The sequence below is a fragment of the Leucopleurus acutus genome (genome assembly GCF_964270905.1).
Source record: "Leucopleurus acutus genome assembly, chromosome: 7".
Classification (NCBI taxonomy): Eukaryota; Metazoa; Chordata; class Mammalia; order Artiodactyla; family Delphinidae; genus Leucopleurus; species Leucopleurus acutus.
In genome coordinates, this window is record NC_139150.1 from 104,954,547 (window position 1) to 104,966,101 (window position 11,555).

At 54.7% G+C, this 11,555-nt stretch overlaps 1 protein-coding gene across 1 annotated transcript in view; it reads left to right on the forward strand.

Annotated features, from left to right (window-relative positions):
- The window catches only part of SCARA3 (scavenger receptor class A member 3), a 29,696-nt gene extending 19,115 nt beyond the window's left edge, over positions 1-10,581 (forward strand). Inside the window, exon 6 of the mRNA XM_082842472.1 lies at positions 8,939-10,581. Coding sequence (XP_082698598.1) covers positions 8,939-9,390 — 452 coding nt within the window. The 3' untranslated portion in view covers positions 9,391-10,581. The remainder of the gene's footprint in view (positions 1-8,938) is intronic.
- The last annotated feature ends 974 nt before the right edge of the window (positions 10,582-11,555 follow it).

Genomic DNA, 11,555 nt, shown 5'->3' on the forward strand with positions numbered 1-11,555 from the left:
TTAGCACTCTTCTATGTATGGGAAGATGCAAGAGTCTGGGCTTAATGAAATTATTCCTTTGATAGGCACCTTCACTATCTTGGGCCAGTATCCTGTTTTATTCCATCCGGAATCCTCTCAGTGTGCACTGTCAAGGGTGGCTGCAAGTGACTGATGGCTTGATGGCCGCAACATCCTCTGTTTACTGATACGGCAGGTCCACAGCAAATATCAGGGCTCCCCCGGCCCAATTGACACATGAAATCAACCACCAGAGGTGACATCAGAAATGAGGCCTGAGAACAGGGGAGAAAGTCAGGTAGAGCAGGGTTGGCAAGGATGAGCAGAGGTGCTCCAGGTGGAGAAGCAGACATGCAAAGACCCTGGGCACATGCGTTATCGCCTTGAATTCCCATGGTCCCTGAAACTGAAGAACCGGCTGCCAGATGAGGTCTAGTCAAGCTCACGCAGCTCGCAAGGAAGGGAAATGGGATTCAGATGCAAGGTGGTTCAGATCCAGTGCTGTGCGAGCTGCCTTGAGTGGCCTCCTCCAAAGTCACCTAAGACCCGTATTCCCCTAAAAGCACCTGAGCAAACGAGAGATGCTCCCTGCTGACAGCACAGGCTTCCTGGTGGAGTTTCTGCGCTCTATTCCTGTCTACCGTCCATCCATTTCCCCAAAAGGGACTGACCTCTTCTCCCCTTGGGACAGCTCTGCCCTCAGTTTCCCCTTATATCCCACATCAAAGGTTGGTTACCTGGCCCGCTCTTTGAATTGACTTGAAATGCTCTATGGCTTCTGCTTATGAGTACTTCACTCTGAAGTAAACCCTATATTAGTCCGCCCCGGCTGCTGTAACAAAACACCACAGACTGGGGATGCTTAGAACTGAAATCTCTTATCTCACAGCTCTGGAGGCTGGAAGTTTAAAGTCAAGGTGTTGGCAGTGTTGGTTCCTTCTGAGGGTGATAAGGGCAGGATCTATTCCAGGCATTGGCTTGTAGACGGCCATCTTCTCCCTGTGTCTCCTTATAACATCTTCCCTGCGTGTGTCTGTCTCTGTGTCCCAGTCTCCCCTTTTTATAAGGACACCAGTTGTATTGGATTAGGGGCCACCCTAATGACAACATTTCAACCTGATGATCTCTGTCAAGACCCTGTCTCCATGTGAGGTCATATTCAGAGTGGGTTAGGATTTCAGCATGTGAATTTTGAGGGAACACAAGTCAGCCCATAACAAACACCATTACCTTTCCATTTTAGTCCTTCCCAGCAATATTTCCAACAGTTTTTCTCCTGGAAAATGGCCCAGAAGACTCCTAATTTGGATTCCATACAGGAATTTGTATGGCTATACTCAATTTCCTGGACCCTTCCCCAGGAAGTGCGTGTCTTTGTGGGAAGTATGTTCAACCTGAAAATATAGCAGCTCTTGGCTCTAGAGAATAGAATAAGTAGCCACTGAGATCTGCAGGCTCTAGAATGTATAGTCACATTTGGGGGGGCCAGAAGCCTGGGCCTGATGATTCAGGGAGCTGCAGGAGACAGGAGGGAGGGCCCCATGATCCCACACAGCGCTGTTTTCTTCACAGAGCTCAGACTTGGAGCCAACCTCTCTGATTCTCTATAACCATTTGGTTTCAAACCTGTGTTACCTTCATTTTATATCAGTGAGCATTTCTGCTAATATTTTCTTTACTCTAGATTGGCGGTGTTGCAGGGGATGGAGGTGAGGTAAGATCTTGTTTGCCTGTTGTCATATTCTGGCAACAAAGCCAGGTACTGAGTATTTCCTTAGTAACTGAAACAGTCCCACAGTATTTCATCTAAAATACGTATTTGTGTGACTTCTAGGATGCAGTGTTCCAGAGAAGGCATTAGCAGGTAGTTCTCGTGGTTCATCCTCTGGTAACCTTGTTCTTAGGTTGCATTCAATCATGATAAAGCCCATTCACGCACTTTGTTTCATTTTAGCCTCACAACATTTTTTTTTAATTTTTATTTTATATCGGAGTATAGTTGATTAACAATGTTCTGTACGTTTCAGGTGTACAGCAAAGTGATTCAGTTATACATATATGTGTATCTATTCTTTCTCAAATTCTTTTCCCATTTAGGTTATTATAGAATAACGAGCAGAGTCCCCTGTACTATACAGTAGGTCCTTGTTGGTTATCTATTTTAATTATTGCAGTGTGTACATGTCAGTCCCAAACTCCCAATCTGTCCCTCCCCTAGCCTGACAACCTTTGTGGACAAGACGTGTTGCAGGTGCACCTTTACAGAAAGGTGACCTGAGACTGGGAAAGGTTAAGGGATAGCTCAAGGTCACACTATGATTAAGATCCTGACCCCTTGCCATGGCTCTGAGACGCACACGTCTAGTGCCCAGCCAGAAGAGGAGACACTGAGAGCAGATACCAAAAAGGCATTTCCACTCAGGTCCTGATTAGGTGTCATGTGTGGGACAGACTGGAAAAGAAGGAAATGGTACCAAGAGTGTTAGTAAGGGAACAATTTGAGAACCTCACTCTAAGTATAACCCAACAATAGTCATGGGACTTTATATTTGCTCCTGTCCTAATGATGGCAGAGTTCTCATCAAAGAACCTCATCCGAACCGGAGAGCAAGGTGGGACATCGCTCTGAGCTACATTTGACTCTCAGCATATTTGTTTAAATTGTGTCTTTGGGCAACATTTCTCTTGGTTGTTAAATCACCACATATAAAGCCTCTCACATCTGAAAGAAAATTTCAGGGACAAAACCAACATCCCTTCCTACAGGAACATGTCATTCATTCATTCATTCATTCATTCATAGACAGGTGCTGATCGGCTTTCACGCTGGGGCTGGCAACGTCTCCCTCTGGCTGAAGCCGAGCTGCTCACCAGAATAAAGGAAGAGGGACAGCAATGGCCACAGCCAGTGTGGAAGGTGCCAAGTGCTGACTGAAGCTCCGGGGCTCTTAAACCGTCCGGGGAAGGAGCCTGGATTCGAATTTGCTGTGGGTCTTTAGGCAGAATCACTTCATCTTTCAGGGCCTCTGGTTTTTTGGGGGTTTTTTGTTTCGTTCTGTTTTGTTTCATATGTAAATCAATGGATAAGACCAGCTGTTCTCTGAGACTTCTTCCAGCTCTGTGATTAATTCTGAGTCTCCATTTGCCAAACGGAAAGCCAGTGGTACTTCTATAGTGTTTGTGCCTCTCATAGACTGTTTCTTCCTATTCTATAGGAGGATTTCTGTGTGTGTGCTAGACAGTGCCTACCCTAAGACTATCGCTTGGGAATTGGAGCCAAGAAAGCATCATTGCTTATTTGCTGAGTGGCCTTGGACAAGGCTCTTGGCTACTTTCTTTTTTATATATAAATTTATTTATTTTATTTATTAATTTTGGCTGCTTTGGGTCTTTGTTGCTGCATGCGGGCTTTCTCTAGTTGCGGCTAGTAGGGGCTACTCTTCATTGCGGTGTGCTGGCTTCTCATTGCGGTGGCTTCTCTTGCTGTGGAGCATGGGCTCTAAGTGCGTGGGCTTCAGTAGTTGTGACTCGCGGGCTCTAGAGCACAGGCTCAGTAGTCGTGGCACACGGGCTTAGTTGCTCCACGGCACGTGGGATCTTCCCGGACCAGGGCTCAAACCCGTGTCCCCTGCATTGGCAGGTGGATTCTTAACCACTGCGCCACCAGAGAAGCCCTCTTGGCTACTTTCAATTCAGCTTCTTCATCTGTAAGTAGGAATATAATAGCTGCCCTGCCTATCTCTCATGGGTAGTTGTGAGTAACAATGTTAACTGTGTGAACAGTTCTTGGTAAAATATAAAAGGGTGTCCTAATGAAGGGATGATTCTGAATCTAATTCACTGGATGGTGGGCTCCTTGTCTTGTTCATCAGTGCCCAGCACAGTGCCTGACCTTTGGAAAGTTCTCAGGAAACATTTGCTCATTGAGTGCATCACTGAAAGCATGACCACAGGGCAGAAGCTGAGGACGAGGAATTACACCTACCAATGCGTTCCCTAAGCACTAACCTCCTTCCTCCTGCCACAGACAGTGTCCAGCAGTTTACATGTTGTAAAGAGAACTTTGAATTATTCTGTGGTTTAGGGCGGAGGAGCTACCTGGAGGGGAGGCAGGGAGGAACATGCCTGCTTGGAGGTAGTAGGTTCGCTTGTTATTGAGAAGCAAGGGGGATTAATGAAAAGGAGAATGATACCAGCTTCTGTTGGTGCCTGCGACAGAGCTTACCATGACACCTGGCCTATTTCTGATACATTCTTACTTCCAGGACACAGTCCTTGAGGAGTGTTTACAGGTCACTACTACCTGTTGGCCTTGAACTCAGCTTATTGTTTCCCCAGCCCCACAGGACTGAAGGGATGAAGCCTAATTCTCTGCTCAGCTTCTCCACCCCCTGGGTCCTTACCGCAAATGCCCACACAGTTTCCTTTCTTCCTTTTCTCCTGAATCTCAGCCCTGGACCTTGGCAGCCCTGAGCCCCAGCCCCAGTGAAGCTGCTGAAAACCCTACTCAGCTTCTCAGCGTCTCTGCCCAAACCAATTACTAGTCAACAAATGCCTTGAGAGGAGAAAGAGGCCCAGAAGGTCTGGCTTTCTCCAATGAGTCTCCCTTCTCCCTGGGAGTCTGGCCCTTGATCGCTCTCCAAAGCTTTTAGAAGGATGTCTTGGCATTCTGTCTAATGATTCTGGTTGCTCTCAGCGGGAGGTTGAGTCTGTACAAATTAATCCATCATAGGCAGACGTGGAAATCCACTGGCATGTTTTCAATGCTCCTCAGGTAACAACAGCCAGGATTGAGCGTCCCTGACCCAGGCTGATATTCTCACTGAACAAAGAGGAGCTTGCAGTCCAAAGAGGGCCAAATGACTTACCCAGCCACCCGATTTGTTACTAGGGGAGCTGGGACTCAAACTCAGGTCCTCTGAAGTGCAGGCTAGCGTGCCTTCACGGCACTAGGCCAGTCTCCCGAGAGCCTCCCCTTCTGTTTCTGTCTCCCTCTCCCTTTGTGGGCTGGCACGTTGCTTTAGATTATGAGATGGACTGCACCCACCCCCTCCCCGCCCATGCACTCCCTCACCCATGGGTGCTTCTGCTCAGCCCCCCACCCTCTCCCCACTCCCAGTGCAGACCAGGAGCAGACCACCTACTTGTCCCAGACATGCAGTCAGCTGTGGCTCTGCGCTAATGGGCCGGGATGGCCTAATTACAGCCCAGGGCTTTCTGAGTAATTCCGGGCCTTCTTGGGACTCCACAGTGCCCCGTTCCTCTCCCCCATCACGTTTCCTCCCCCTCATCACGTTTCTTCCTTTGTCTCAAATGTGCCCCCGCTGCTCAGAGAAGCATTTAGCTCCCTGCCCCCCACTTTGCCCTTTAGCCCTTCCGACACCCAGATCTTGTTACAGGCTGGGTGAAGGGCCTCCTGTTGTGGAGAGCCCCTGGTCAGCCTCTGCCTGCATCCCTTCCCCCCATGCTAACCGCTAAGCTTTGCTTGTTGATTTCCGCCCGGGCCAGACCCAGGTCCTGCCAGCTCTCCCCTCTCTGACTGCATGACTCATGGCTGGCTCTGGAGGGACAGGCGGAGGCTCGGCTCACCAGAGGAAGACAGTCCTTCAGGTGACCCCTTCCCAGCTCTGTGGGGACCCTCCACCTCCTCCGAGTGGCACGAGGGCAGGAGGTCCTGGCAGTGGGAGGGGGTCTAGGGACCAGACCAGGAGCCTCTCAGGCCTGGGTTTGCATCCTGTCTCCACCCTTCCTGCTTGGTGATGGTGGGCAAGTCGCCACTCTCTGCACCGCGACTTCTCATCTGTAAAATGGGGCGATGATCTCAATGTACGGTGCTGGGGACGTACGAGAGACTAGGCAGGCAAACGTTCACTGCTCAGAGAGACGGGATCTTCTATGTGGGAGCCGGGAGCCCTCCCAGTGGCCGTGACCCAAGAGAAGGCAGGTCACAGAGAAGTTAGGGTGATCCGGGGCCATCGTGGGCACACCGACACCGAGCCAGGGCAGTGAGAGAGGCCAATGCCTGCAACACAGGTCCTGCCCCACGTGGAGCCACCCCACCGGATGTCCTCCAGGCCACTGACCGGGAGACCTGCGTGGGCTCTCAGAGACGGGGTCAGCAGCGGCAGTGGAGAGGGAGGTGACCCCTTTCCTGCCGGGCCTCCTTCCACTTGCACTAGGGGCTGCAGCTCCTGGGGGAGTGAGGAGAACGGTGCGACCCACGCTTCTGCTCAAACCGACACCCTGGGCCCGTGGGCACCCAGCCTTCCCCAGCCAGCAAAGGTACCCAAGAGCTTTCCCAGAAAGAGGAGCCCGAGGGGGCTGGAGGGGAGAAGCAAAAGAGAGGCCTTTACTCTCTGCCTTTTCTCCCCGCTGTTGGCGTAGAAACCGTGAGAAATCCTTGCAGCCGCCGTGCCCTTAGGAGCCGGGAGCAGAGGACGAGCGACGAAGATGGTGGCTCAGGAAGGATGGGGGTCCCACGGAAGGAGGGAGGGGCTCCTGCTGGATCCGTGGGCATCCTTGTGCAGATGAGATTTCTCAGGCTTTTCCTGAATCCAGGCTGGGCCTGGGGACCATCCATCCAGGGGACAAGAGTGGAAGCCACAGCAGTGGTTATAGAGAAAGAGAGAAGAACCAGGGAGCTGGGCAAGCCCTGGGAGCCACGTTCTTAGAGCAGGAGGGACAGAGGCAGGAGGAGGGGTCCTTGTGGGGCCACAGGGCCCTGGGGGACGGTCAAGCGCAACCTCAATGTTATAGATGGTCTGAGCGCGGATGGGCAGCGACTTGCCCAGCGTCACTCCACGCCCTCTGATTCCCTTCCACTTGCACAGCCTACGGGGGCCTCTCCACCTCCAAATGGCTCTGCTTTTCCAGCCCCGGCTGGCCCAGGCGCCAAGGGCAGAGCTGGGGTGAGGATAGGCGCAGTGGCTTTGCCGGTTCCCAGCCGTGCCTGCCGGGCTGGGGCAGGTGGTCCCTGCCCGGTGTCGCCCTGTGCCCTCGTTGGGCCGTGTTGTTCTGGCTGCTGTGCTGCAGACACAAGGGCAGGTCAAGCCGCTCCCAGACCCCAGCCAGCCCATGACGGCAGGCATCTCAGCCGGTGCCGCCGGCAGGCCGCGTGAGCCGAGCCCACGCAGGCTACAGCCCCGCTGTGTGTGGGAGGCGGTCATGGGCAGGAGGTGGCAGGGAACGGCTGGAAGGTTTTTATTGGCCCTGGTGGGGCTGAATCTGTCTGGGCCCCAGTTTAGATCGTCACCAGAGGATGGGGTTCACTGACTCTCTGCTCCACTTAGAAACACTCCGGGAGGGAGGTGAGAGGGGGCACTGAGGGGGTGGGAGTGTGGGAGGAGGCTGGGGGCAGGCAGCAGGTAGCCCCGGCCAGGGTGGACAGCAGTGGTGTCTGCATTAGCGGGGACGGGGCCCCGAGGCCGCAGAACTGGGTCACGGCCACTGGGAGGGCTCCCGGCTCCCACATAGAAGATCCCGTCTCTCTGAGAGGCCCACCCGGCTCCTGGTTTCCGCTCAGGGCCCCCTGGGGCTATCACGTCACCTCTCTGACATGGAGGATTTGGACCAGCTCCCACAGAGCTCAAAAACTCCAGGATTCTGTTACAAAGTGGATGGTGTAACAGCAGAGTTCTGGGGGAGAGCCGAGTATGGGTGTGAGAATTCACCTCCCAGGCCAGGCCTGGGGGGCAGCCCGTGACCCGGTGCCGAGACCACCGAAGGAAGCCAGGCTTTTGCAGTGCCTTGACCCCGCGGGGGCTAAAGCTGTTCTCCACAATTCCTGTTCTCATTAGGCCAGAGGGTTCTTTTCTTCTGACCCCGGGGCATCTGACGTGCCTTGGCCAGAGTGACGGCCACACTCTGCTCTGTGTCTTCAGGGTTGGTACAGCTCTGAGAGGTGGTGACTCTGACCTACATGGCAGGCAGGAAGGGCATTAAGGTCATCTGACCCCTGGCTTGAGCGCTAGACTGGGCTGTTTAAGGAAGAGAAGAGTGTCTTCATCCTGGCGTCTCTCCCAGGCCCTAGGCCAGAGCTGAGCAAAAGCGGGGGGTCCACAGCTGTTTGGTGAATCACGCTCTTCAAGTGTATACTGAGCTTTCCCTGCCGTGTGCCTAGGCTCCGAGCCCAGGGCAGGGGATGGGAGCCGTGGCCCGCCCATCTTCCTGGGGCCCTACAGTCTAGTGGAGTCCACCAGAGAGGTACCAAGGATTTGCTTTCACTATATTATGACTTCTCTCTCTATGTATCAACTAAAAGATTCAGAAAGTAGTAGCTCCAAGAGCTCAGAGAAGATGCTGGAGTAGTCAGGGTGGACTTCCTGGAGGAGCTGCCCTTTCTCTGGGTTGTAGCTGTTCTCACTCACTCACTCACACTGGGAGGGATCCACTTCTCAGGCTTCACTTTCTTGGCTTTCTCCTCCCTGTCACCTGACTCCATTCCTGGTCCCAGGTGCCTGAAGGTCAGGGGCAAATCCTGGGGTTGGGATGGGGTTGGGGCAGGAGGTCAGGACAGCAGTCAAAGTCCATAATGAGTGTAGGCATCCAGGCCGCTCTCCAGAGTAGGACAGATGATCCTGGATGGTTGTGGCCTTTGCCCAGAGCTGTCCAGCTCTCTCAGCCCCCAGCCTGAGTGCACGTGTGGAACTACGGCCAAGCCCTGAAGTCAAAACAATGAGTGCCCTCCAGGTGCAGGCCTCATGCCAAATGCCAACGCATGTCAGCTCGGGATGGGCTCACAGCCTGCAGGTGAGATTCTCAGCCCCACTTCACCGGTGGCCAAGCCGATTTAGAGGGTCAAGTCAGTCGGCAGACCTGGGCTCTGTGGCTTCGAACCCTCGGGTGTCACAGTGCCCACTGCCAGGCGTCCACTTCACGGGACAGCCTCGGGACACCTGCCCTCCTGGACTGATCTCTCCCCTCTTCTCTCTGACCCTAGGTGCCCCAGGCCCTCCAGGACCGAGAGGACTCAAGGGAGATGTGGGCGTGAAAGGGCCTGTTGGCAGCAGAGGACCAAAAGGAGACCTCGGCAGCTTGGGCCCCCCAGGACCTCAGGGTCCTCAAGGGCAGCCAGGCGACACCGGGCCTGTAGGAGAAAGGGGGCCGGTTGGCCTGCGAGGTTTCCCAGGCCTCAAAGGCTTGAAGGGCAGCTTTGGAACTGGAGGCCCAAGAGGACAGCCAGGCCCCAAAGGGGACGTGGGGCCTCCAGGGCCAGAGGGGCCCCCAGGGTCTCCAGGGCCAGAGGGGCCTCAGGGAAAACCAGGGATCGCTGGGAAGATAGGGTCACCAGGCCAGCGGGGGCCCATGGGGCCAAAGGGCGAACCAGGAATCCAGGGTCCCCCTGGCCTCCCTGGGCCCCCAGGCCCACCAGGGAGCCAGAGCCGCTATTGAGGAGTGGCCTGGTCCCGGACACTGCCACGCAGAAGGTGGGGAAGGGTGCTCGTGTGAGGAGAGACCCCTGAAAAGCCGCACCTGCAGACATTGTGGTCCTTCGGTCCCAAAAAGCGTTCTCCCAGGCCTGCCCCTGCACCTGCGGGCTTCCCAGTAGTGACTATACCATAGAAGGCAGCCCCATATACACACACGCACATGCACACGCACGTTTCCCTGCTGGCCGGGGGGCTGACTGGGTTTCCGTGGCTGGGCGGGAGGAGAGGGCAGGAGAAGCCCCCTCGCCTGTGGCTGAGCCTGCCGGGGAAGCGGCTACCTCGGGGCAGCGGTCTTAACTCTGGCTCTGAGTTGGTGACCAGCGCTAGTCTTTCTAGCATCTTCACACCCATCCTAGCTGGCTGGCAGTTCCCTGAGGCTCCCAGGGGTTGAAAAGACCCAGGAAAAGCTTTGCAGGGGATTACGGTTCAAACTCGAGGGACGAGGTGGATTTGGCAACCACAAGACCTTCCCTGTAACCATGGGAGCAGCGTCCCGGGAACTCACACGGGACACACCTGGGCCCTGAGCACTGTGTCCCCAGGAGTTCAGCATTTTTTCCCACATCTCCAGAAAATTCCTCGCTTCATCCTTGCGTCCACCTCTCAGGAGCATCTCAGAAGGAATCCAAGCAGGAGCTTCATCTGCACCGGAACACTCTCCAGGCCCTGGAACGTTCTGCCAAAGTAGAAGGCCCCGTTCCGATCCGGGGGGTGACCGCTTTGTGGCAACTGGGGGAGGGCTGACCGTCGGGCTGCTCTCCCTTCCCCGCGCCTGCTCTCCTCCTGACCTCACCCCACCGTGACGCAGAATGGCCCCAGGCCTCTCTGCAGGGGCAGCTGGACCAGATGAGGGGGAGGGGCCCCAGCTCCCTTTGATGTCACCCCTCACCCACCTTCATCCTCCTGCGCAGCCAGCAGCAAGGAGGACTGGGACATCCCCAGTGAAGCTGCCCCTCCTTTGTGTTCTAACAGATAACGACCAGCCCTGGGATGGGGGCTTACAGCTGTCCCCTCCCCAGCCCGACCCAGAGACCGGCCCCTCCCCATTCCAGAAGCCTTCCCCCTTCTTGTAACAGGTGTGCAACTGGCTTGCACTCCCGCTGCCCTCACTGCCGTGTAGTTCTCCTGTCTACATATGATATCATGCCACGTAGTATCACCGACTCAGTAAAGAGCTGTTTCCAGGAGGGAGGTGTCTTCTGGTCCTTTCTGCTTGACCGGGACTGTGATGTCTTCAAGGGCTCCACCTCACCTGGCCTTTGAAGGGGAACCAGTGCACAAGGGGTCCCTTAGATATTCAGTCCCACTGTGGAGTCCAGGTCGGACCCCCTGGCCCTTCACTCTGGAAACACTGAGTTCTGCTGGGAGTTCCCAGTGGTCCTGCAGGGGCCAGGGACCAAGCGTGGCTGAGGGATTACCCACAAGCGAGCAGGAACCCAGTGGAAGCAAGGTGAGCCTACTAATCTCGCAGCAGGGCCCTAGAGCTCTTGGGCTAGAATGAGATTGGAAAATAAGACAGGACACCTGAGTGATACCCCCTGCTCCCCCGTCTTGTCCCTAACACAAAGAGATAAAACAGAAAAGGGGGAGGAGACCAGACCTGCCCAAAGGACCTGGCCCTCCAGGGTCCACAGGAAACAAAGGACAGCTGGGTCCTCTGGGAATCAGCTGGGCCTGTTCCAGGAATCAGGGGTGCGTGAAGGGGCCGTGCCCTCGGCTGGCTTTCAAGGCATATGTCTTAGTCCGTTCAGGCTGCTGTAACAGAACACCACAGACTGGGTGACTTCTAAAACAGCAGAAACAACATAAATGATGAGGGTCATCCACCCTCGTGACCTAATCCCCTCCCAAAGGCCCCCCTTCCTGAACCCATCACACTGGAGGTTAGATTTCAACATAGAAATTTGGGGGGGTGGACATGAACATCCAGACTATGGTAGCATAGTAACTTCATTCGTCAGTAAAACATGGCCTAGTGAAAGGCCTGTGCCTTGTTTTGCTTTTTTACTTTTTTGGGGGGGGGGCAGGGGTTGTGGGAGCGTTAGTCAGAATTCTCCAGAGAAAGGAAGGCTGAGAAGTGTCATGACCTGCCATCCCCAAGCTGGAGGCCCAGGAGGGCCAATGGTA